Below are 27,113 nucleotides of genomic sequence, written 5' to 3'. Positions count from 1 at the left end.
ATAAAAAGGGTTATCATCCAAAGCTTTTAACTAGCTTTAAACAGAATTAACTTATCAATATGTTAAATAAAATAATATATATTGTACTCATCATATGAATAAACTATAACAACTTTCTTAATAAGGTGAATAAAAATAATAGTCACTATCTTACACACATATTTATATTTCTCTGTAATTATTGCACCTAATATAACTAACCATTATTATAGTTTTATTTAATTAAAATAATCAACTTTTTTCAGACACAAGAGAAAACTAGAGAACAGAAAAGTAAAAGTTTTTTGGCTTTTTTTCCCCCACAATTAGTTATAGCCATTTTACAGCTTTAGGAGGCAAAATGTATACAAAATATTATCCAGAGGCTTTTGTATGTTTTGTTAGTTGATATTCATTAAAAAAAAAAAACATAAACCTATGTATCTGTTTTTTTCTTTTCTTTTTGAAACTGTCCAGACATCCAAAGATTATTTACAGTTAACTAGGTCTAAGGTCTTTTAAAAACTTTTTTTTTTTTTTTTTTTTTTTGAGACGGAGTTTCGCTCTTTTTACCCAGGCTGGAGTGCAATGGCGCGATCTCATCTCAACGCAACCTCCGCCTCCTGGGTTCAGGCAATTCTCCTGCCTCAGACTCCTGAGTAGCTGGGATTACAGGCACGTGCCACCGTGCCCAGCTAATTTTTTCTATTTTTAGTAGAGACGGGGTTTCAGCATGTTGACCAGGATGGTCTCGATCTCTTGACCTCGTGATCCACCCGCCTCGGCCTCCCAAAGTGCTGGGATTACAGGCGTGAGCCACCGCACCCGGCAAAAACTTATTTTTATTTTAGAGACTGGCATCTTACTCTGTTGCCCAGGCTGGAGTACGATGGTGCGATCATAGCTCATGTTAACCTTGAACTCCTGGGCTCAAGCAATCCTCCTGCCTCGACCTCCCAAGTAGCTAGGATTACAGGTGCACAAAACTATGCCCAGCTAATTTTTTATTTTTTTGTAGAGATGGGGGCCTCACTGTGTTGCTCAGGGTGATCTTAAACTCCTGGACTCAAGAAAGAGATCCTCCTGCCTTGGCCTCCTGAAATGCTGAGATTACAGATGTGAGCCATCACATCCAGCCTGTTTTTTTTTTCTTTTTTTTTTTTTTTTTTTTTAATAGAAATCAGGAAAGACTGTGGCTCAAGCCTGTAATCCCAGCACTTTGGGAGGCTGAGGCAGTCAGATCACCTGAAGTAAGGAGTGCAAGACCAGCCTGGCTAACATGGTGAAACCCTGTCTCTACTAAAAATACAAAAATTGGCCGGGTGTGATGGGTGCACTCGTGGTCCCAACTATTTGGGAGGCGGAGGCATGAGAATCACTTGAACCTTGGAGGTGGATGTTGCAGTGAGTCACGTTTGCGCCACTGCACTCTGGCCTGGGTGACAGAGAGAGACTTCAATTCTAAAAAAAAAAAGAAAGAGAGAGGAAGAATGAAAGAAAAGAAAAATAAATCAGGAAGGTAGTGGCCATAAAAGATGAACTGAAATCAGAAGTTCCTTAGGAGCCCCAATTCAGAACCACATGGAATTCTGAGCCCCTCAGAATTCTCAGAAATCTTGAGGAAGACACTGGACTTCTCTGGTAAGGGACAGAAAGGAGCTCTAACCGATTATAGTTGAATTGGAATGGACAGGATGACACGCTGCTGACATTTGGCTTACTTGTGCACTTAGGACAGGACAGGCACAGGGTAGGTGCTCAATGTTAGTTGTGTCTGAATCTTAATTTTGTTAATGTCCTGAGAGATTATAAGCTCTCTCAGGACAAGGGTCGCATCCAGAAACCATCCCATTTCTCTGTATTCCCCTCAATGTCTGACAAAGTGCTAGATACAGGATAAGAAGACAAGAGAAAAGACAAAGGTCAGCATCTAAGTAATTTTTTTTTTTTTTTTTGAGAAAGAATCTCACTTTTTTGCCCAGGCTGGAGTGCAGAGGCACAATCAGGGCTCACTGCAACTTCAGCCTCCAGGGCTCAAGCGATCCACCCACCTGAGCTCCTGAGTAGCTACGACTACAGGCATGCACTACCACACCCAGCTAATTTTTGTTAACATGGGGGTCTCACTATGTTGCCCAGGTTGGTCTTGAACTCCTGGCCTCAAGTGATACTCCTCCCTTAGGCTTCCCAAAGTGTTGGGATTATAGCTGTGAGCCACTGTGCCTGACAGCCTGTAAGTATTAACAGGGAATTGCCATTTACTGTGCTATGTCCCAGGCTGAGGTGGGATATGAACCCAATCTGGCTAGCTACAAAGACTAAACTCCTAACCATTATGCATTATGTAGCCTGCTTCAGGACCCATCTCATCTTGCCTTTCCCCAGATGATACTCCCCAGAACAAAGCGTGACTAATGTGTCCAGGGCAGGCCCACAAAATGAAGGGATTAAGGGCTGAAATGCAGAGAAGAAGGTGTGTCTATAGGGAGCATGATTTCCTGTATGAGATTTCCCTAGCCATTCTCCTGGCTCCTACCCCAAAAGCCAGCTTGGCTTGCCACAGCAGACTGCCCTTGCCTGTAGGGATGCCAGATTCACTAATAAATATATAAGGCAGTCAATTAAATTAGACTTTCAGACAAACAATGAGCAATATCTCAGTATAAGTATGACCCATCCAGTATTTTGGATATACTTATACTAAACAATTATTCATTGTTTATCTGAAAGTCAAAATTTAATTGAGTTGAGCATCATGTATTTTATCTGACAACCCTACTTGCCTGGGCATGATATTTCAAAGAGCAGAGGAATGGGGGGCTTCTGGGATTTCCCATGTAGCAGTTTCAGCAAGGGGAAGGTAACACCTGTTTTGTTGTTGGCAGCCCTTGAGGCAACTGCCTCAAGCATGATGCTTAAGGCAGTGTTCCAGTGCTGGTATAGGCTGACCAACTTGTTCTGGTTTTCCCAGAACATACCCATTTTTAGCACTGAAAGTCCCACATCTTGGGATCTCTTTGTTCCTGGCAAACCAGGATGATTGGTCACCCTAGTGATGGACATATCCAGAGGTGCTGGAGATGTTGAAAGACAACAAATACAAAAATAAACTACTAGGTGGGTCTCAAAGAGTCTCAACATTTCTTCCAAGCATATATCTTTGGCTCCATTTTAAAGACAGGCAGGTTCAAGGGAAGTATAGGAATCCTGGATCTGAAAGGTGTTGGTTTTAGAGATCACTAAAGTTCAGCCTCTATTTTTTAAATGCTTATCAAGCATTTGCAGAGATACTCTGTCACCCCATTTGGTGATTATTGTTATTATACTTTAGCATAATAACAAATTCTTAGGCACTGTGCTAAGAATTTTATGTTCAGTATCTTGTGTGATTTCTTTTTTTTTTTTTTTTTTGAGACTGAGTTGCTCTGTCGCCCAGGCTGGAGTGCAGTGGCACCATCTCGGCTCACTGGAACATCTGCCTCCTGGTTCAAGCGATTCTCCTGCCTCAGCCTCCCAAGTGGCTGGGATTACAAGTGTATACCACCATGCCCGGCTAATTTTTGTAGTTTTAGTAGAGACGGGGTTTCGCCATGTTGACTAGGCTGGTCTCAAACTCTCGACCTCAAGTGATCCTCCTGCCTCAGACTCCCAAATTGCTGGGATTACAGGCATGAGCCACTGCATTTGACCTTGTGTAATCTTTTTGATAACCTTGTGAGGTCACCACTATTATTATTCCTTTTTTTAGAGATGAAAAAATGAAGACTCAGAGAAGTTAAATCATTGCCTAAAGTCACGGAGCTGGTATTTGGCAGAGCTAATATCAACCCCAGTTGTGCTTGACTTTAGAGTCTATGTTATTAACTGCTATATTCCACTGCTCATAGAGAGCCATCTGGAAGGCCCAGATGATCATCTTGATGTCTAGCTAAAATTCTTCATGCTGCAATTCTAACAACTTCTCTTGAAAGAGGATAGTTACTTCCAGGAAGCCCAGGAATAACCATTCTCTTCAAACCCAGCTCTCACTGCAAGAGCCAGCTCCACCCCAGTATCCACTAGCCACCTCCATGTTGCCCCTTTTGAGGAAATTTGAGGAGAGCTGAACAGCTCCTGCCCCCCATAATGGAGAGCTCTATTGGCTCTTCAGGCTTGAAGCTTAGGTTCAGTGACTCTCCCTATGCCAGCTCCTTGGAAGGGGTCTCCTGGGCAAAGAACTGAATAGACCCTCTGTGGATGGTCAGCAGCAGTAGAGCCAGGGTGCAGAGGACATCCCAGTGAGGGTTTGTTTTTTCTTTTGAAGGTTTCTGCTGTGAAGAAGAAGAGGAGGCTACAGGAAGCTGCTGCCACTGTACCCTTTGAAACCCTTCCAAGAACTGCTGGATTCAGCCTGTGGAAATAATTGCAGTGCTTTAGAAATTTTGAAGGATTTTCAAGGATAACCCAAGGAGCATGTAAAACCCTCTTTGGAGGGTCCTTAGGGGGAATCGCTTCTTAGACTTCGTGGTTTTGGACTAATTGTGCTTAAAAAAAGAAACCATTTTTCTCTGTGTGCCAGCGTGTGCACAGCCTAGGGAAGGGCAGGCCAGGATGCAAGATGCATTTACCCCTCCCTACTGTTGGGGCTGGAGGTAGGCGACACCTCAGCAGAGCCTGCAGACAGCCTCAGCTCTAGGTCCTAATGCCTGTCTCTCACAGAGAAAATCCCATAGCAACAGAGTTCCTCAGGAAGGAATATTTGGAGGGTGGGGGCTTTCCAAGGTACAAAGAGCCTGCTTCATGCTACTTAGAGGCAGGAGGAGGCAGCAAATCTTTTCCCTCCGTGTGCCAGGATATAGGTTGTCACTAGGGTGCATGCTGGTGGGGAGAGCAGCTGCCCAGGTCTCCTCCTGGGCTTGACCAGGATGGGGGAAGAGGAAGTGGGGATGACAAGACTCAGCTAAGAGGCAAGGGTGGGGCAGGTCTCTGTGTGACCCAAATATTGGGGTATTTGCTCTAAGCTCCAGCGACATAATCTGTGCTTACCTGGGAGTGTGCAGCTCTCATCAGGGAGCACCAAGGTTCCCCTTCTTCTCTGTCTTGGCTGCTAGCAGTTTCCCAAGGAAGGTACCCCAGCCTCAATGTTAGACAATCTGCTCCATACGTGCCCAGCTTTGGGTTGAAGTGTCACCCACAGCCCACAGTGACACCTTTCAACCACGAAAGCAACCAGAGATGAAGGGGTTGGCCTGGTTTCTCTGAAAGGGACAGCATATGATGGTTACGATGATCATCATCATGATGATGTTGGAGGGGGTGGAATCACATCTCTAAAAGGCTGCTCTGGGCAGTGGCCTTGAAAGAAGGAGGCTTGGGCAGCTGCCAAAGTCAGACCTTTCAGAGACAGATGCAGTTCTCAGTCTTTGTGGGGTCAGTAGATGGGCAAGGAGGGGGCTTGTTCCCCTAGAAGGCTGCCTCTTGGGCTGAGAACCTTTCTGGCTTCCAAGGGCTCATCTGCCCTCCCACAAGGAGCAAAGCAAGAGCAGCAACTCCTCTTTCCCATCCAGCGAGGTTCCTAGGAGTCTTCTCCTTAGGCTAGGGGCAGCCTATATTTCACAATAGATCAGTGTTTCAGAGACACAGGCAGAAGGCGGTAGGCAGAGTGGATGTTTGTGTGAGGACAGTGGAGGCTGGCTAACCTGCCAGGGTGACAGCGTCACTCTCATAATCCACCTGAGGTCAGTGGATGACAATAGTAGACCCTGAGGGGCCTGCGGACTATTGTCACTCAACCCAGTCTGAAGGACTTTTCAAATGAGTTTTCAATAGAATAATCAGAAATTCATAAAATTACAAATTCCAACCATACCAAAGGGCATAGAGTGAAAAGTCTCCCTCCCACTCCACACCCCTAATTCCCTTCTCCAGAGGCAGTCAATCTTACCAGGCTATATGCATCCTTATAGAAATATCAGAGATTTATCTTGGAAATACATATATTTTTTCTTTCTTTCTTTCTTTTTTTTTTTTTTTTTGAGACAGAATCGCCCTCTGTGGTCCAGACTGAAATGCAGTGGCATGATCATAGCTCACTGCAGCCTCAACCTCCTGAGCTCAAGCCATCCTTCCACCTCATCCTCCCAAGTAGCTGGGGCCACAGACATATGCCACCATGCTCAGCTCTAATTTTTAATTTTTTTGTAGAGACAGGGTCTGACTATACTTCCCAGGCTGGTCACAAACTCCTGGACTCAAGCAATCCAGCAGCCTTGGCCTCCCAAAGTGCTTGGATTATAGGTGTGAGTCATTGTGCCCAGCCTTTTTTTTCCCTTCTGGATCAGCCTGATGCATAATTCTGATGGTTCCTCTTTTCTGTTCAATTATGCACAAATTACAAAGTAGGAAAAATAGTATAATAAACCTCCATGTACCCATCTCTCCCCTTCAATAATTAGCAATCTTTGACCAATGTTATTTCATCTAACCTTGTTACACTAAAATTTTCTGGAGTGAGAAAACCTCAGGTGTCATAACATTTTACCTATAAATATTTCTCTGTTCACATCTAGTGGATAATGACCCTTTTAAAAACATAATCACCATGTTATTATCACACCTAACAGATCAAAAATTCCTTAATATCATCTCATCTCCACTAACTTTTGCTGACTGATTTGGAATCCCGCTGATCTATAAACTGCAGGAAGTCTGCCTCTGCGCTGGATTTCAAACATGGGCCTCCTACTTCACCTGAGAAGTGTAGAAGGTTGAAAACTTGGGCTACATCAGCCCAAAGCCTATCCATTCTTCCCTTGGCCCCTGGCTATTCTTGCTCAGAGCAGAAGCTGTCTATTCACACATTCTTTCACAGCGGAACAACCTCCCAAGCAACTTCCAAGCAATTAAGGGTCTGGAGAGAGGCATTCTCTAGAGATGGCTCTGGTCTTTGCCTGCTAGATGCCATTGGGAAAGTTGTCTCAGTATCCCATCAGTCGGATTGAACAAATAACATTGGTTCCCCAGAAATAATACTAGTTTTATTTCTACTTTGCTCAGAAATCACATCAAACACGCATCTTCTCTGCAGGGACAACCCTGCAAAAATTGGCCAAGTTTTTATGGTGGTGGAGGTGGGTTCTGTGGACAGCTTGTTTCTTCACATTACTAGTAGCTATGTGCTAGTCCTCAGGCATTCTTTACCTGAGATTTTTCATGTATATTTTGGCTTCCAGGCTACTCTACTCCATCCCAAGCCACAGGCATCTCCCCCTCACAAATACGCCTCTTGGCCTGCCCCTATCCATCCTTGCACGGCTCCTCGAAGCTTCAGGAAAGGCGGAAGATCACTCTCCACTCTCTGCCCTCTGTCTGCCGTTTCAAAGTATATGACATCTCTGGCCCTCAGCCCTCGGTTCTCTTGGCCAGAAAGGCATGGTCTAGCCAATCGGCATGAAGTTGGGTGTGGAAAGTTCTAACCACAAGTACGTAGGACATAATATACTGCCTGCCAGCCAGCCAGCCTTCTATGCCAGGGCTAGGAAAGCTGTAAGAAACAACCAGTTGTCTTTTAAAATTTGGTCTGGGAAGACATTATCTTGGGAATGAGAAGCAAAGCCTCAGCTCTAGAAGCCCAAATGGTAGCAGGTGATTCCAGGCTTTTACTGGTACTGTACCTTCTCTCTTCCCCTTTACGATCTTCTCTGTGTTCAGGTAGAAGTGAGCCACTAGAGTGGGCACTCGAGCCCTTATTTAGTTTTTCCTGGGAGAAATTCACTGGACTTCCCTGAGTTTCAGACTTCGGTCTACACAGTGGAGCAAAGAGAACCCACTTGCTCTGTGGCCTTCAATAATCAGATACTATGGGATCATAGAGCGGAGAGTGGAGGTAATAGCCAACTGTTTTTGAGTTATTTGCAAGAAAGCTGCACAACCAAACCAAGCTATGATCAAGGGGGCCCAGATTCTCTGAGGTATCATCAGAATTGTATGAAGCAAATTGTTTACAAGTTTCATACAATCCTGCATTGTTCCCACAGGCACCCAGTACAGGCAGCAGGCTGCCACCAAGAAGGCTGGCAGTGCCCTCTTGAGGAATCCCTTGGCACTGCCAGGAGTACAGCTGGACTCTGGAGAATATTTTGCCAAGGGCACCCAGCAGAACCAATGGAAGCAGAATCACAGAAACAGGTTGGGGTGTATAGACAAAAAATGGCCTCTGGAAGACCTGGGAAGATACCCTATGAGATCTGCAGAGAGCTCTCAGGAAAGGTCAGCTGATGAGGTGCTGAGGCAGTGTCGGGGTGTACAGAGCAATGAGAACACACTAGATCCTAGGGAGCTGGGAACCTTAAGGCACTGGGATGAGTGAGACACAGTCACCTGGCTGGGTCCCTTTTCTGTCCCTAGGCATAAGAACAAGGAGAAGACAGGGAACGTGAGAGAAAAAGAAGGGAACAGAGAGAGACAGACACACAGAAATGGAGAAGAGACAGAGATTGAGACTTGGAGAGAAGATAGAATGAATATTAGGGCAGTGGAGATGGAGGAAAGGAGAAGAGACATGTGTGTTGGGGGATGTGGTTGGTAGATTGGCATCTGTGAGTTTATTGGGCACACATATTTTCTTCCCAGTAGCCTTGCCAACCCCAGGACTGCTGCTGAGAATCTAGGGGAAGCTTTGTGAGAGGGCTCAGTCGGAATTATGTCCTCTGTGTGCAGAGCTATCTCATCTATTCGAGCTATGAAGGATCTTTTCTCTCATCCTCTAAATCTGAACTCCCAAAGTTTGGGTTTACTCCTGCCATCTGATGAGCTGAGGGGACATATTTGGTGACTTCTTGCTCTTGGTCCTCCCCCTTCTCCAGAGCCATTCCAACAGTGACCATCCAGAAGTTTATTGCTGGCACAATCCTACAGTTGAGCTTCCAAAGCAGGCATAGTGTATGGCTGGCAAGCAGGGCTGGGGAGGGCAAAGGGTCCTTAGATCCTTTTCCATCAGTCATATGGCCTTAGTCTGATCTGCTCTGGAAAGCTACTATTATACCGTTCTGCAAGGGGCAGCATTTCCAGGGGTCCTTTCTTCTTGGGGCTGATATAAGAGCAAAGGATCTAGAGTTCTAGGATGCTAAGCAAGCCTCAAACAGTGCAGGATTTGGCCCCCAGTGGGCCCACAGGGGAATCTGCAGAAGACTCACCTACTTCCTAACAGCAGAGCCCAAGCCAGTAGCATGTCCAAGGTCACAGCCCAAAGAGAAAACTGTAAGACACAATTTTACCTCTCTCTCGCAACAGGATGGTACTAGTCTCTGCTCAATATCTCCCTCCTCTTCTCTCCTCTCCCAAGGCAAAACCACAGAAAAAGTTCCAGGAGACCATACCTTCCTTCTCCAGAGTCTTCCAACAGGTGCCACTCTTATTATATGCCAGCCACTATTTTTAAAGGCCATCCATGGGAGGACGCTGGCCTCTAGGTCAAGGGAGCTGTGAAGGGAGACACGACACTGACAAGGAGCCCAGACAGACACTGCTTAAGATTCACCTGTTCTGGAAAACCTTCCCAGGCTGGTCCCATCTAGCACTGGGCATTCAAATACCTTCGCAATCTTTAGAAATAACTTATTGCTAAGGCAGGTTTTATATAGTATTTCCCTGTTTTTGCTGCTTAGCCATTTTTGTCTTACTGCTTCTTTCTCTGTGGCAAGGACTATATTTTGTTTCTCCTCTCCACCCTCACTGCCACCTGCTGCTTCACTTCAACCCACTCCCTGCCTCTCGCCTGCCTGGCTTCAGCTCTCTGATGAAGACATTACATTCTCAGGATGGAATGTTGACTACCTGATTCCCTAATCGTGTTCTTGACTTGTCTCAAAGTTGATCATCCTCCTTGGAAATCACCCACATCTTCAAAGCTGGCCGTTTCTTTAGCATAGTCTGCGAACTTGCAAAGGTCTTCTTGTCCACTTCTGGGTCTCCATTATTGTAGCTATAAAATTATTACAATGCTAGCCTTCCCCAGCCTAATCACAATCTGTTCATCGAATCGACAGGCTGCATTTTGTCTGCATGCAGTTGAAACTGAAAAGGATTTGGAGGAAATTATCTTAAAAGACAATTTTTTCTTCTCTATTGTGTTCGTAGAGCTGGGTGAGGGGGAGGAATGCTTATTTTCCAAGAAGTCGGGGGAAGGGAAAGGTGGAGAGGTCCAAGGGCAGCTAGGAGTGAGGTGGGGAGCTGGGGCAGATTTGGAAGGACTTTGGGAGCTAACATCTAGGTTTTTGACTCTGAGCCCCTGTCAGGGCTCCCACTTGATGGCTTCTCACGCTTGTGCTGCACATCCCACACTATTAGACCGAAGGATCAGTTGGAAGTTTCCAGGACCTCTTCATTTTATTTCCACCCTCAATCCACATTTCCAGATGTCTCTGCAGCAAAGTGAAATTCCAGGCAAGCCTTAGGGAAAAAAGGAAAAACAAAGAAAATGAAACAATTGGCAGTGAAAGGCAGAAAGAGAAGATGGAGCCCTTAGAAAAGGGAGTATCCCTGAGGAGGTGGGGACGAGGGGAGGAGAAGGGGAGGAGGAGAGGAGGAGGAAAGCAAGCCTGTCCCTTTAAGGGGGTTGGCTGTCAATCAGAAAGCCCTTTTCATTGCAGGAGAAGAGGACAAAGATACTCAGAGAGAAAAAGTAAAAGACCGAAGAAGGAGACTGGAGAGACCAGGATCCTTCCAGCTGAACAAAGTCAGCCACAAAGCAGACTAGTCAGCCGGCTACAATTGGAGTCAGAGTCCCAAAGACATGGGTAAGTTTCAAAAACTTTAGCACTGAAGATTCAAGCAGACACAGGAATTCGCAAGAGAATTTCCAACTTTGGGGTTCGGGGGTTCCAATGGTTTAAATGAGTCGTGTTTTGGCACTTGTTTTCTTTTTAAATTCCTTAACATTCAGTTAGATTAACTCCTTCTTTGCTGTACTGAGCATGATGCTTTATTACCAAAGAATTCCAGCAGCACGTGGAGAGTCACACAGATCTCTGGAGAGTGCCCAGCCGGATGGATGTGGTCATGTGTCCTCCTACCCCCTCACTTCCCTCTATCTTCTCTTTTCCCTTGGTTCCAAGGCCCTGGTAACGGTTGGGTCAGCTTGCTCTCTTGGTTCTGCTGAAGGCCACTGAGCACTGTCTAGACCTCAGATGTACAAAATAACTGCTTGCTTGATGCAATCTTTGAACTACGTTTGACATCAGTAGGAAGCTGGGGGTCGGACGAGCTGGACTCAGGCTTGGCCATGGCTGAGGAGGCCATTGCCAGGTTCAGGAAATGAAATAAAGTCCTCAATGGCTTGACCATGGGAAACAAATATGGGTAGGAGTGTGTGTGTATGTGCTTTTGTGTGTGTGTGCACATATAGGGGTGACCATTTCTAACAAATATCACAGACATAGCTTTCCTAAGGGCTCTCTGCTGTGACAAGGAGGCTGCTGGGATATTAGGGCTCTTGCTAAGTTGGTTGAGTATTGAGGGCTTTTCTAGGTTCCATGAACAAAGACAGAAGCTATGAAGTTCTGGTGTTAGTTTCTACTCAGAGTAAGGTGTGCAGAGCACAAGGGTCTTTGTCCCTATGGGACTCCACAGAGTCATATAGAGATTGCTCACATTCGACAAAACAGATAGCAGCTTAAACACATCCTAAATGAAATGAGACTCAGTTGTCCCATGTATTCCCTGTCAAATGTAGCACCCAGTAGATAGCATCCACAGAGATCAATTTGCAATTAAATTGATCTGGTTCAGCCTTTAGGTGTTTCATCATGAAATACTGAGAGAACACTTTGAAGCATGTGTGAGGTAAAATAGGAGGGCAGAGCACTGGACAAGGAATCAGAAAAATCAGATTCAAATCCCAGATCTGCTACTTATGAACTGCGTGATCTTGGGCAGGTCACTGAATCACCATTTCCTCATCTGGAAAATGGAGATAGCAATAACTACTTTGTCTATTTTCAGGGTTGTAAGAATCAAGTAACAATAATGTGGAAGTCCTTTGAAAATGGGCAAGATCTATAACAATTGTAAATCATGATAACACCTACTATTAGACAATAATGTGTATACAGGCTGACTCTTCCTCTTTCTGGGATGGTTGGGTTTTCTTTGTGTGCTTAGATCAGAATCATTTGACCAATTAAGTGTGGCCAGGTGAGAGGTGAATGTTGGAGGAACTCAATTCCTGCCCTGGGTAACATCAAGAACCCTATCTAATATCAGCCCAGCTGATTGACTAGGTTGTGCATTAAAAACAGAGAGGGAGTAAAGAAGGATGTTGAATATTACTTCCTCAGAGGATGAAATCCCTGAGGAAAGGTAGGAACAAACAAGGTGACCACAGGGACAGTTACCTGTTATGGAGGCTGGGTGATTTCCTCCAGAGGAAGATTGCCACAGATAAGGGCACGATTGAGGATGCACATTGGTTCCCAGCTCCTAAGGGTGGATGATACTTGGGCCAGGTACATATGATGGAGCAGCCACTGAGTTTTCATTTATTCAATAACAGAGTGTCTAAAATACTTTGAATTATAGACCATCTCTAACAAGGTACGGGACTGCCACTACTTCTGAAGTGGAGTGCACTGCTGTTCAACAATTGCAGTAAACACATTGTATCATGGAATCTGAGATTGGAAGGAACTTTAGAAGTTGTCTGAACCAACCTTCAGTATGGGATTCATTTTTACAACAACTAATTAAACGTTTATACAGCCTCTGCTTAATCACCTCCAGAAACAGAGAACTTACTACCTCAACCATATAGAATCCCTTAGGATTGGAAGCAAAGAGGAACACTAATTCAGTAGTGTCTGCGCAAAAGGTTTATGGGGAAAATGATAGCTTATTAAATTTTGCCTTGATTGAAATGGGAATGTTCCAAGTGAGTCTTTGGGATAACGATGGAACCGGAAAGGAGCCAAAGAGCAGTAGCTGATTATTCTCTGTTCAGTAACACAATGCCATTATTGAACAGCAAAACGTTGTCTGTAAGCCTGTTGTCGTCTGAGAACAGTGGCTGTTACCCTGGTAACCAGACTGTGATGCCTTCATCCAAAAGTGGCTGTTTGCCAAGCAGTGTAGTTTTGGCTGGCTTGGAGTAAGTGGGTGTAGCCCAGGCAAAAAGTGTGGCAGCAGAGCGGGGGTCCAGTTTTATAAAATGCCCGAAGACTAAATGAATCCCATCAAAATGGCACAAATGCGCCAAGAATGCCAGGATCCAAAAATAAACCAGATCCAAACCACCATGTTCATGTTCATGTTCATGTTCATGTTCATGTTCATGTTCATGTTCATGTTCACTAGTCTTCCTGGAGACGCTGACTAAAATAATCAAGTGCAGCCTTCCCCACCTCACTTCTCTCTGGCTGTGCAGAGCCAGAGGAGCTCTTGGAGAGCCAGGCAGATTGAAAGATATACCCTGCTTTAGGGGGTCTTTGCCTTGGCTCTGAGCTAGGAAAGCCAAAAGTTTACTTAACAGCCTGACAACTAGAACTGCTCTCTCAGAGTGATCTGAGTAATAACACCCTCAACCCTGGGAGGTGGGTGGGAGGGGAAATATAGTCTTCAAACCCATTAAAGTAGAACTCCAGCCAGTAACATCACTTTTCCCCACTGCTTTTGTCTATCACCCTGAAGCCTTGAAAGCATCCCCTGGGTACAGCTCTTTGTCTTGAAAGAAAGCAACAGTAGAAATGCTTTCTCTGCCCACAGCACTTCAGGTCTAGAGAAGATCAAATGAGGACAGTGACATGATCAGGAAGGGTCACAGCAGTCATGGTAGGTGAATGGAACAGCTTTCCCTTCATTTTCTGCTTTCAGAGCCTACTCAGTGCCAGACCTACTTCAAAAGTGCAGCAAGTGCTGATTGATTAATCCCTCTTAGCTACTGCAAAATGGCCCTGAGGGTTATCTCTCAGCTCTGCACTGGCCTCTGAGCTGTCTGCTAAGCAGGGCTCTAGAAAAGAGTTCCAAGGAAGAGAATAAGGTTCCCCAGATCAGCTTCACACTGTAACCAAGGAGAGAGGGGGAAATGGTGGGAGAATGACCTGAGGAACAAGGTATGGCTACTATTATCTCTAGTACCAGTTACTTCTCTTTCATCTTCCCATTCGTGGGCAAGGTGGAGACAATGTGCCAAGGATAAGTTTTAAGAATCAAAGTCTTACCTCAGCTTCCCAATGCTTGTACATAAATTGGAATGTGTACATCATTCATTCTGTGTGTGTGTGTGTGTGTGTGTGTGTGAGTGTGTGTCTGAAGAGGAGTAGGGAGTATAGGAAACAAGATGGTCCAGATGCTGTTGCCGTGGTAATACTAAAAGGGGACCAAAGAGGAGGCTGAGATTCCTTTTTACTTAACCTTGTCCACATGACTTGACTGTCCAGCAGGCTTGGATTCCCAGGCCACAGAGGCTTTGGGACTCTTTTCCAGCACTTGAATGTGGTATATAAGTGCTGATATCACAAGGGACATGTAGGAAAGACAAGATTATAGGCAGGGCATTGTCTAACCAGGATGAGGCCAGAAGCAAAAGTCTTTGTTTGTCTCTGGCACCTCTTGATGATTATTGTTTTACTCCTAGAATCCACCCACTGATCCCCATCCATCCCTAGTACCAGTCACGGCTGCTCTAGCATTTCGGCCTTATCAACTGCTGTAGGCCCTGATCAAGGAGGCCTCTGTTCATGGGGTGAGGTTAAGGGGTGGGTTCTGGGAGGAGGGTAAGACTGTAGTGCAGATTCGAGACCTAGGGAGATGGGGCCACTTTCTCACTCAATGAGCCTGCCTGTTGTTTAGCTCTATTGTATAGGGTTCTTCTATCTCTCCCTTTGTCAGCTGGATTCAAGGGACAGGCTGGGAATTGTGCAGGGTACAATTGGTCTCTTTCTACCATTTCTTTCGATGAAAGCCCTTCCTCTCCTTCCTTTGATGAGTTCCCAGATTCACATTGAATTTCCATCATGGAGCTGGTACTTGAGGCGGGCCCAGGGCATGAGAAAGGAGGGAGGGAGAGTTGGGAGCTCTTGGCGTCTGTTTAAAGGGACAGCATCAGAATCAACACAGTCCCTTGATGAACGTGGATCTGTGTGAGTCTCATCAGTCCTGTTGATCTCTGTCAGACCCCTGCGAAGAGCACTGGTGAGAAGGGCTTTAAGTTCTGTCACAGATTGATTAGGCTTGTTTTGGAAGTTTGTATACAAATGTAGCCAACCATGATCTGATATTTTCCCTTTGCTTACCTTTTGCCCACACAACTTTATTATATCCATTTTAACACTTGCTTATAGGTAGCTTTGGGTTTTGATTCACAGACATACGTTTGTTCTCCCCAACAGGATTGCAAGTTTTCTAAAGAAAGGGACTGGCCTTTCAATTCCCTTCTGTTTCTCCTAGTGTCTGTGTCACTGCTAGAGTGCTTAATGCTTATACTGAATTCACATAAACAGAAATGAAAGGAAAACACTGGAGGGGATTGTTATTTTTCTCTATGACCTTTCATCAAAGTCAGGCGGTTTAATCTGATTGAGTTGCATTGGGAAATGTTATTACTATATGGTTCTTTTATGCCAACTCTACCATCTCACAGTCTGTACTTAGACTGGAAATGTGAGAATGTCTCTTGAGAGAGCCAAGGAACTTCTTCTCTAGAATCCCTTCCAGCCTTCTTGATCAAACTCACACCCTTTCAACCAGGAGGGGTTCTGAAATGGAGAACCTGTGGCTTTAGGCTACTGTTCACACATACCCAAGGACATTTCTTGGACTGTGAAAAATCAAAGGGAGCCCAATGGACCTTTCTCAGAATGCTTTGATTGCCAACTACTTTGATGAAAAAATAATTTCTTGTAGGCTCTGAGTTTTTCTCAGTTAGAATCTAAAATCTGATTTTTGCTTGGACAGACTGACTGAGACTCTTTACTTCTGCTGAATTTAAATGCCCCCAAAGTAAACATTTCATCTAGGCTGTGAAGAGATGGACATCTGATGCTTATGCTAATATTGCTGAATTGTTTATAGCTCAATAGTGATAGATTTATCTGAAGTCATTTATTTCAGACTCTACATTAGAAACTTATTAAAGCCTACTTCCTTTTTGTCCCTTGCTTTGAGCAGTAGTGGAGCAGAAAAGGGGATGCTAAGTTATTCAAATGCTAAGAAAATAGAGGAAAAATGGATGTAAAAAGAAAGGCTATGATCTGGTGACTCAGAATTGCTCCTAAGGCTTAGCCCTTTATCTTCCAGTAAGAACACAGTCCATGACACTCTCAGGTTATTTGGATGATGACTAAGGGATCAGATACACTCAAGAGGTTGTTTCCCTCTCATCTCTGCAACCCTAGAGGGGGCATCAGCTAAAGCTTAAAGTGGAATTCTCTTTTGACTAGCAAGAGTTCAAGTTCCTCCATCCCAGACCATACCTGCCCAACCACTTAGCCCTTCCCAGATGAAAATGCTGGGGTGAGTGGGTAGCCCCAAGATGGTCACTTGCTAGGGTGGATGGCTCTTCTTACCCTGTGCTAAACAAACAGTCCTGCCATTGTTCCCTGGGTCTGACCCCCTCCCCACCCCCAGGACTGCAGGCCCCTGTGGAATACCAATCAGGCTCCTGAGATCTCAGGAAAGAACAAGGCTTCTTTGTCCGGGGGAGCTATGGAGGGCTCTGTCCAAGCCCTGACCCTGTGCTGGGGAGAAAGGGAACAGTGGGGTCACTGACCTTCCTCCCTTCCTCTCCCCCCATCCCCAGGCTTCAGAGACGTTCTTTACTAGAAGAGTCTAAGAGTTTGGGGGTGGGGAGGAGTTGGATAGGCAGAGAAGGAAAATGGCAGTACTGTTTACTTCCAAGCTCCTTTTCTTGACTTATAGGATGAATCTTGTATCTCAACATATTAAGAAAGAGAAAGATCAATTTCTGGAATGTTTTCTGAGAGCAACAATCAATTTCAGTTATGTTTTTCTCTATGGTACACACGTGTGTATGTGCACATTTGTACACATGCATGCACGTGCATGTGTACACACAGAGACACACGCATGGGCCAGCTCTGAAAAGACACTCTTCCCAAGCACTTTTGCAAAGTTCATGCTGAGTAAACTTGAGTAAAGTCCAGCCTCCACTCACAGCACCACAGCTACAGATTGCTTCTCATAGAGGCCAAGTTTTCTGGCAGCAGTGCTTTAGTTCTTGGAAAAGGAAGTTCTGCTTCAAATGTTAGCTGCTTACTTTGTTTGGCTTGGGCTTCTGAGCCTCATCTCTGGTGTGACACACAAGTGTCTTTGAAGAAGAGGCTCTTTGATGGCCAGGGAAGGGCTGTCATTTCAGGATATGGTGGGTAATAGGACTCACTCCTTTTGTGGCTCTGAGAATAGAGGCAAATGCCTCTGCCTCAGTTTTCCTGTCACAGAGATAATTTGGTCTTTCCAAATCTGTTCACATTGATGCAATTCAGCCACGCAAATCACCAGGTGTTCAAGCTCTTGGGGCTAAAAACAAACTGTACTAATGTTAACAGAATCAAGCAAAGGAGTTCCCCTTCCCTGGTACCCTATAGACAAGTGAGTGTGGCTTGGAGAACTTGAATAAAAAAATCCAAGCCTAAGAAATTAGTACAAGTTATTTTTATTGTACAAGCTGTCACAACATGCTTCTTCAAAAATAGCAGCTTCCCAGCACATTTGCTGAGTATTTGTGTGTGTGCATATGTGTACTATGTTTATAGATATATAAAATCATTGAGCATATATATATACACACATATATATTTATACATATATACATATGCATATATATATATAAACACACACACATACATATGAATTAAGACATTTTTTCTGAAGAGCTTAACATTCTCATTTCTTTTTCATTTTAGGGATCTGGCTGAGAGGCCAGAGGAAGCCATTCTTTTCCCTATCTAGTCAGTCATCTACTTGGCATTTGCTAAGGTGCACTCCATATGACATCTTAGAGCATGGGACTAGTACTTGGAACACAGCTGCTTTCAGAGTCTGTGACTTCTTGTGTGCCTTTCCTGTTTCTCAGCAACACTGGCGTGGGGCCTGGGATACCAGGTCTGGGGATCTCAGGGACTCTTAGCACTTTAAGACACATGTGTTCCCAGGCCCTGGTGTGTTCTCCTAGTGCCAGAAAGATGTTTCATGCTTTGCTGACTTTGTATAAAGTCTGTTTGTAGCTGTTTTGACAGAATCTCAGTGTAGAACTGAGGGTGGGGACGTTAGCCAAGCTGCACTATAGGAGGACAAAACCACCATGCAAAGTGTCCAAAAATCATTAAGCCCATGTTTTTATTATTGTGAGTAAAGCAGTCCTCCCATTTTCATTTCTTGTCCTATGCTAGCTCCCTCTTGTTTGGACTGCTCCTCCCATATGTAAACTAAGAAGAATCAAGCATTCCTTGCAACAAATACACACGATGGCTCAAAAATATCCAGGAGCATGCAATTTCCAGTTTCCTTCACCTGGAATGCTCTTCAGGCTAAAATCCTGTCTGACAATACCAGAATCTCTGGCCTGCACTCATCCCTTCCTGGAACTGCAAGTGCATCTACCCTCTGTTACCACTTAGTTGGCTGCCTAAATTGTTAGTTGAAAATATTAGGTCTATCCAGCTAAATCTTCCTCGGGAAACTAAAGACTGCCATATGGCAGAGTCTGTGTCTTTTCTCTCTTCATATCCCATACAACACCCACCATAATGCTGGGCATATAGTGAGTATTTCATGAATAGTTGATGAATGACTAAAATAAGCAAGCAAACAAACAGACCAGAGCAATAAGAAAGGAGGGACTGATTTCATAATCTCTCTGACTTGCTATTTGAATTGCTGAATTATTATTGTTTGTTAAATATATTTTTTAAAAATTCTGGGAATTAAAGGTAAGGATTTATTTTCTTTCTTTCCTTTTTTTTTTTTCTTGAGACAGAGTCTTGCTCTTGTCACCCAGGCTGGAGTGCAATGGCGCAATCTCGGCTCACTGCAACCTCCACCTCCTGGGTTCAAGTGATTCTCCTGCCTCAGCCCCCTGAGTAGCTGAGATTACAGGCATGCGCCACCATGCCTGGCTAATTTTCATATTTTTAGTAGAGATGGGGTTTCACCATGTTGGCCAAGCTGGTCTCAAACTCCTGACCTCAGGTAATCCACCCTCCTTAGCCTCCCAAAGTGCTGGGATTACAGGTGTGAGGCACTGCGCCCGGCCAAGGATTTATTTTCATGAATGAAACAACATAAGGATTCTGGGTCGATCTCACATGCTGAAAGCCAAAACCCTTAGTTGCTCCTGCTTCTTGACTCTGGGGTGCCCACTATCTCCAAGGCTGTAAGTGCAGAGCCTGGCTGGCCTGGAAGAGAGGTTTGAGTGGCATGAGCTACCTACTGGATGTGCCTGACTGTTTCCCCTTCTTCTTCCCCAGGCTTGTTAGAGTGCTGTGCAAGATGTCTGGTAGGGGCCCCCTTTGCTTCCCTGGTGGCCACTGGATTGTGTTTCTTTGGGGTGGCACTGTTCTGTGGCTGTGGACATGAAGCCCTCACTGGCACAGAAAAGCTAATTGAGACCTATTTCTCCAAAAACTACCAGGACTATGAGTATCTCATCAATGTGTAAGTACTTGCCCTCCCACACAGACCCATCTTTTTTTTTTCCCTCTCTCCATCCTGGAGATACAGTACTCTAATATCTTAGTAACTAGGGGATGTGTGGAGCCAGACAGGATCCCTGAGTCTTCCCTCTGTGCAGATTTCTCCTGTTCCACATTCAAAGCCTCAAATGTGGGGAAATTGCCAGATTCAGAAAGGAGAGGTCTGCCTGCCTGCCTGCCTGCCTGACTGCCAGCCTCTCCCAGCCCCCTTGTTTTCTCACACGTGTTCTGACTTCTGCTACGTGTGGTTAATGTTGCCCAAGTTGGAGCCTCCACAGTGGTAGGTATGGAGAACCCAAGGGAGGCACTAAGCCTCTCCTGTTCCTAGAACAACTTAGGCTCCTATTCCTTCACCCACCTTTCTTCATACCTAGCTCCCCACTCCTGTGAGGTGGCGTGTCTGAAGGGTCAGGCAGGGAGAGTAGGTCCCTGGTTCTCCAGGTCACAGGGTAAGCAAGATGTGGTGGGAAGATCATATGTTTCCAATCACATACACCCTGTCTTCACTTATTTCAACAAAGATAAGGTAAAAGTATGCAGGAGGAACCTGGTGATTCCTCTAGAGAATCCCTAGCTTTGTTAAGGTGCCTGCTCTGGTGTATACCTCATTTATGTGGGTAAAGGAGCTGGGTCTTCAATTAATAAGATTCCTTGGTCTCTTTCATCTCCCTGTTAATGCAGGATCCATGCCTTCCAGTATGTCATCTATGGAACTGCCTCTTTCTTCTTCCTTTATGGGGCCCTTCTGCTGGCTGAGGGCTTCTACACCACCGGTGCAGTCAGGCAGATCTTTGGCGACTACAAGACCACCATCTGCGGCAAGGGCCTGAGCGCAACGGTAACAGGGGGCCAGAAGGGGAGGGGTTCCAGAGGCCAACATCAAGCTCATTCTTTGGAGCGGGTGTGTCATTGTTTGGGAAAATGGCTAGGACATCCCGACAAGGTGATCATCCTCAGGATTTTGTGGCAATAACAAGGGGTGGGGGAAAATTGGGCGTGAGTCTGTGGCCTCGTCCCCACCCAAGGCTGGGTCCTCTCTAGGGGCCTGGCATTTGAGTGAGGAAGCGATGGCTGCAGCCGAACGAGAAGATCAGGAAGAACGTGGTGCCCAGCTGGCTTAGCCTCACCTTTCAAAGGTTCCCTAAGCAAATTTCTTCTCAAAATGGAAAGCATAAGTTTTGTAGGATGCTTTGTACAATCAGACCATTTCTAAGCCACCTGTTGGTATCCCTTTACTCCCTTCCTAGCAGGGGCCACAAGAGTGGATATAACTGGACAAGAGTCTAAAATACTGCTCGTGAGATTGAGACTTGGGCACCTGATCTGAGAAGGAGGATCGATAATAAAAATTAAATAATTGACTCCAAGGTGAAATTTACCATATTCTGGGATCCTGCACTGTTGGAGGTCCCAGAGGAAATTGGAGTAGATCTGCATGTTCAATGTTTTATCGTTGTCTGAGGGTTATCCATGCTTTGAGTGGGGTGCACATTGGTTTTCAGTATCTGGAGTTAAAGATCCTTTGGGGGCTGAACATGTGTGGGTTCTAGCAATGTCTTTTTGTGGCCAGCAGTTAGCTTAGAAAGGTTTTGTATCTGAAATTTTAATCTCCTATTGGCTTTGTTCAATGACTAGGGAACAAAAATGTTCCTGTGGCAAGGAACATTTTCTAAGCTCAGCCTAAGGCATAAAACGGCACGACTTTCTTTCAAGATCTGTTTTGATTTCTTTACACCTTATCTGCCCAGAAACATCCCCTGAAGCCTCTCTAACCCAGGGATCCTCCTCACTCCTCCCCTACCTATTCCCCCCACCCTCCATCACACTTGGGGCCAGTTCTCTAGTAGATACTGCCAATGACCCTTGGCAGAGGTGCCCTGCTCACTAATTTAATTGGGGAGAGCCCTGGAATCTGGTTTTAATGTCTGGCACACGCCAGTCCAGGATCTCCCAGTTTGTGTTTCTACATCTGCAGACTGATACTGATTTCTAACCACCCCATGTCAATCATTTTAGTTTGTGGGCATCACCTATGCCCTGACCGTTGTGTGGCTCCTGGTGTTTGCCTGCTCTGCTATACCTGTGTACATTTACTTCAACACCTGGACCACCTGCCAGTCTATTGCCTTCCCCAGCAAGACCTCTGCCAGTATAGGCAGTCTCTGTGCTGATGCCAGAATGTATGGTGAGTTAGGGCACGGGTGCTTTGCCTCTCCTACCCACTATGGAAGCACAGTATGTTTGGTTATTTTCTTAGTGTAAGGAGGGTGGTGATTATGAGAAAAAGATAAGATGATGAATGCCTGGGTCTTAGTTTATTAATCCTTCCCTACTGAAACCAGAGAGGTTTATTCCCTGGGAAGGGAACTTGGAGGTGATGGGAATTTTCTCGGCCATTCACATTGGCCTACTCTAGTTAATTGCTGTTCTGAACCCCAAAGCAGCAAATTTCAATAACAAACACAAGGTTTAACCAGTGTTCAATACTGTCTTCTCTTTTTTGTAAACCTGTAGAAAAGAGGATCCTGATTGTTGGTAGAATCCAACTTTACAGCCAGGATAATTAGAGATGGAAGAAGGGCTCTGGGGGAAAGTCTCCATGTGGCCCCGTAACTCCATAAAGCTTCCCCTGGTTGATTTTTGTGTCTTACTTAGGTGTTCTCCCATGGAATTCTTTCCCTGGCAAGGTTTGTGGCTCCAACCTTCTGTCCATCTGCAAAACAGCTGAGGTGAGTGGGTTATTTGGGTTATTTTACAACAGAGTGGGTAATACCATAAAATTATACCCATAGCTTTCAATTTCAAAGACTAAAAGTTTCTCTTTGCTGGATTTTGAATTACCAGATTGCCTTCTACAAAATATTGGCTAAGTATGCCTGAGCCAATGATCATAGAAGGTAAAACACTTGTTTTCCCTAGAGCCCCATAGAAAGACTTCCTGTCTTAAAAGAGAAGTTTGTAGCTTTAGGTAAAGATAAAGCCTAATGGCAAAATCCCCTAGATGAAAATTTTCATTCCGTTAGTTAAACACCATATCAAGAAAATGAACTGTGCGCAGAGACATTCATAGGTTTTATAAAAACATTTTCAGTTTGGAACTTTTTTTTATCTCAAATGAGAGGTAAAATAAGTAAATTTGAAAAGGAAAGCACTGTACTGAGAATATATATTATATACAAATGAATCAGGGGCCGGGCGCGGTGGCTCAAGCCTGTAATCCCAGCACTTTGGGAGGCCGAGGCGGGTGGATCACGAGGTCAAGAGATCGAGACCATCCTGGTCGACATGGTGAAACCCCGTCTCTACTAATACAAAAAATTAGCTGGGCACGGTGGCGCGTGCCTGTAATCCCAGCTACTCAGGAGGCTGAGGCAGGAGAATTGCCTGAACCCAGGAGGCGGAGATTGCGGTGAGCCGAGATCGCGCCATTGCGCTCCAGCCTGGGTATCAAGAGCGAAACTCCGTCTCAAAAAAAAAAAAAAGAATCAGGACACTAAAAGTAAGCCCTGGGGAGAAAGACAGTAAATTATTTCTTTGAAAACAAAATGTTGACTTTAAATTTGGGCCCCTAGGCACAACTGTAGGGAACCAGTTAGTTATTGGGGAGCACCATACTATTTCATGAGTATTCTGTGTTCTGGGTGTTATGGGGCCAGGTGCTATGATGTACACTGAAAACTGGGAGGCCCACACTTAGGGAAGTGAAAACTTAGATAGAAATGTAGAATTTGCTTACAAGAAAGGTATCAACACATTCAGAAAGCTGTATTCATGATTTACAGTGGGGCATATTATTACTGTTGCAAGAAACAGTTCTTCCTCTTGCATTTTCCTGCAGTTCCAAATGACCTTCCACCTGTTTATTGCTGCATTTGTGGGGGCTGCAGCTACACTGGTTTCCCTGGTGAGTTGACTTTGAATGATCTTGGCAAGTAAATAGGCCTGAGATAGTGTGGGTACAGCTATTCTGAAAGGCAAGAAGATAGTCTGCTTCCATCCTTGAAATGCTGGAGAGAAGCTTCTGGGAAGATAGCAAAGGGTAGAGCCTCTGTACTTCTAATGGCATTGGCAAGGTGGAAAAACATAACAAATTAGATAGGAACAAGAAAAGTGGTATGAGGAAAGAGGAGGTAAGAGATTCATAGACACGAATGATAATATTTAGTATTTATAGACTGTGTAATGTTGCCAAGTGCTTTGCAGTCATAAATTATAGTTAATTCTGAATACATTGTGATCAGATCAGTGACAAAACACTGAAACATGAAACATGACTTGCTATAGCCTGGAATTCCATATACTATCAATATGAATCTACCTTGGATACTCTCCAATGGATTTGCTTACTCATGTGGAAATGCTGGGGGACCTCCTAACATTATCAGAATTGTTATGACTATAATACAATGCTATGTCCCAGGTCTTGCTGATAGTGTTACACTGACCTGTGAATGTATTGTGCTCATTGTGCAGATCAGAAACCTAAGGCACTGAAGGGTAAAGTGATTTATCTGAAGTCATTGTATAAACAGTGATCAGACAAGATGAGCTCACAGAATTCCTGGCCCCTACTGCTGAGGCTTCTATACAGACTTAAGTAATTTCTCACCTTGTAAAATGAATTGATTCATTAAGCAGGGGAGGGCTATACTGCATGATGTAGCTGTGTGTCTACAGCAAGCACCCTATGACTCCGAGTCACTCAGACATGTGGATATGGCAAAGCCCAAATACTGTTCACTTCCCCGATGAAAACTCAGTGCTAGACCAGAGGTGTGGAATAAATCTTTAGGATTTGATTCTCTGGGCCTGGGCCATCGGAAGGAAATGCCGCAGAGACATCGGACTTCCAGTCAAGTGTATATGGAGAAAGCCAAGCCTGGGACTTACTGCTTTTTGCAGAACATGGGTTTTTCCCTTATTTTGTTATGATTTTATTTCATCCTTCCTCATTCCCAAAGGGATTTGAGGAGGGAGCGTTGTCTTTTCTACTCTCATTAACATTCTCTCTTCTGTTCCCTACAGCTCACCTTCATGATTGCTGCCACTTACAACTTTGCCGTCCTTAAACTCATGGGCCGAGGCACCAAGTTCTGATCCCCCGTAAAAATCCCCCTTTCTCTAATAGCGAGGCTCTAACCACACAGCCAACAATACTGCGTCTCCCATCTTAACTCTTTGCCTTTGCCACTGACTGGCCCTCTTCTTATATGATGAGTGTAACAAGAAAGGAGAGTCTTGCAGTGATTAAGGTCTCTCTGTGGACTCTCCCCTCTTATGTACCTCTTTTAGTCATTTTGCTTCACAGCTGGTTCCTGCTAGAAATGGGAAATGCCTAAGAAGATGACTCCCCAACTGCAAGTCACAAAGGAATGGAGGCTCTAATTGAATTTTCAAGCATCTCCTGAGGATCAGAAAGTAATTTCTTCTCAAAGGGTGCTTCCACTGATGGAAACAAAGTGGAAGGAAAGATGCTCAGGTACAGAGAAGGAATGTCTTTGGTCCCCTTGCCATCTGTAGGGGCCAAATATATTCTCTTTGGTGTACAAAACAGAGAACTCACTCTGGTCTCCCTATTACCACTGAAGATAGAAGAAAAAGGAATGTCAGAAAAACCAGTAAGAGTGTTTGCCCAAATCTGCCTATTGCAGCTGGGAGAAGGGGGTCAAAGCAAGGATCTTTCACCCACAGAAAGAGAGCACTGACCCCGGTGGCGATGGACTACCAAAGCCCTAATTCAGCCAACCTTACTTACAGCATAAGGGAGCGTAGTGTCTGTGTAGACGAAGGGGGCATCTGGCCTTACACCTCGTTAGGGAAGAGAAACAGGGTGTTGTCAGCATCTTTTTACTCCCTTCTCCTTGATAACAGCTACCATGACAACCCCGTGGTTTCCAAGGAGCTGAGAATAGAAGGAAACTAGCTTACATGAAAACAGACTGGCCTAAGGAGCAGCAGTTGCTGGTGGCTAATGGTGTAACCTGAGATGGCCCTCTGGTAGACACAGGATAGATAACTCTTTGGATAGCACGTCTTTTTTTCTGTTAATTAGTTGTGTACTCTGGCCTCTGTCATATCTTCACAATGGTGCTCTTTTCGTGGGGTATTATCCATTTAGTCATCGGAGGTGATTTGAAGATCTTGATGTGTTTTAGAATGTCGCACATTTTGTGTATTCCAATTTGTTTATTACTTATTTGCGGTTGCATCAGAAATGTCTGGAGAATAATTCTTTGATTATGACTTTTTTAAAATAGGAAAATTGGACATTAAGCATTACAAATGATATTAAAAATTGGCTAGTTAGATGAACCTATTGCAATTTTCTACAAGTATTCTGCCTTTGCAGAAACAGATTTGGTGAATTTGAATCTCAATTTGAGTAATCTGTTTGATTGTTCTTTCTAGCTAATGGAAAATGATTTTACTTGCAATGTTATCTTGGTGTGTTAAGAGTTAGGTTTAACATAAAGGTTATTTTCTCCTGATACAGATCGCATAACAGAATGCACCAGTCATCAGCTATTCAGTTGGTAAGCTTCCAGGAAAAAGGACAGGCAGAAAGAGTTTGAAACCTGAATAGCTCCCAGATTTTAGTCTTTTCCTGTTTTTGTTAACTTTGGGTTTAAACAAAAGTCTGATTGGTTTTAATTGAAGGAAAGATTTGTACTACAGCTCTTTTGTTGTAAAGAGTTGTGTTGTTCTTTTCCCCCAAATTGGTTTCAGCAATATTTAAGGAGATGTAAGATCTTTACAAAAAGATACTTGATACTTGTTTTCAAATCAGTGTACAAGATAAGCTTCCAGGCTGCACAGAGGGAGGAGAGGGAAAATGTTTTGTAAGAAACCAATCAAGATCAAGGACAGTGAAGTAATCCGTACCTTGTGTTTTGTTTTGATTTAATAACATAACGAATAACCAACCCTTCCCTGAAAACCTCACATGCATACATACACATATATACACACACAAAGAGAGTTAATCAACTGAAAGTATTTCCTTCATTTCTGATATAGAATTGCAATTTTAACACACATAAAGGATAAACTTTTAGAAACTTATCTTACAAAGTGTATTTTATAAAATTAAAGAAAATAAAATTAAGAATGTTCTCAATCAAATATCGTGTCCTTTGTGTGAATTGTTCTATTTGACTTCACAATAAAAAGGTAATAATTGTACCTTGTTCAAAGAGCTTATTCATTTAACAGGTCATCCAAGTCATTCTCATAACATTTCTCTGAAATAAATAGTAGATGAATAGATTACTTCTATTTTTATAGTTAAAGACACTAAGAAATAGATGCAAAGTAATTTGCCCAAAGAAATCCAGTAAGTACATGTCTGAGCTTGTGTTAGAATGCAGATATTGATACCAATTTATTGCCTACTTAGGTTTCTTTTCTCTTCAAAGTTGGGTTTCAGAGTGTTCAGAGTCAACTATGGCAACTTTG

General features: G+C 44.2%; 1 protein-coding gene across 2 annotated transcripts; it reads left to right on the top strand.

The window, feature by feature from the left end:
• Positions 1 to 10,579: 10,579 nt before the first annotated feature.
• On the top strand, positions 10,580 to 26,845 carry PLP1 (proteolipid protein 1). 2 transcript variants are annotated; one of them, XM_012436828.3, is made up of 7 exons: positions 10,580 to 10,754; positions 19,434 to 19,620; positions 20,340 to 20,496; positions 21,675 to 21,843; positions 22,314 to 22,387; positions 23,497 to 23,562; positions 24,684 to 26,845. In XM_012436828.3, the coding sequence occupies exons 1-7, from the start codon at positions 10,751 to 10,753 to the stop codon at positions 24,753 to 24,755; spliced, it is 729 nt and encodes a 242-aa protein (XP_012292251.1). In that variant the 5' UTR covers positions 10,580 to 10,750; the 3' UTR covers positions 24,756 to 26,845. The 2 variants fall into 2 exon arrangements, with proteins under 2 accessions (XP_012292251.1, XP_012292250.1); XM_012436827.3 differs by having other exon boundaries at positions 10,581 to 10,754; positions 20,340 to 20,601.
• The last annotated feature ends 268 nt before the right edge of the window (positions 26,846 to 27,113 follow it).

Source organism: Aotus nancymaae, unplaced genomic scaffold, assembly GCF_030222135.1.
Source record: "Aotus nancymaae isolate 86718 unplaced genomic scaffold, 86718_ANA_hifiasm-v0.15.2.pri h1tg000004l, whole genome shotgun sequence".
Lineage (NCBI taxonomy): Eukaryota > Metazoa > Chordata > Mammalia > Primates > Aotidae > Aotus > Aotus nancymaae.
Note: the sequence above shows the minus strand (reverse complement) of the source record. Positions and strands in the feature narration are given on the sequence as shown.

Excerpts from the sequence above, each read along its gene's own strand:
- PLP1 (XM_012436827.3), top strand. Across the intron at positions 22,388-23,496 it reads CCATCTGCAAAACAGCTGAG|TTCCAAATGACCTTCCACCT; the intron begins GTGAGTGGGTTA and ends ATTTTCCTGCAG. Across the intron at positions 23,563-24,683 it reads CAGCTACACTGGTTTCCCTG|CTCACCTTCATGATTGCTGC; the intron begins GTGAGTTGACTT and ends TGTTCCCTACAG.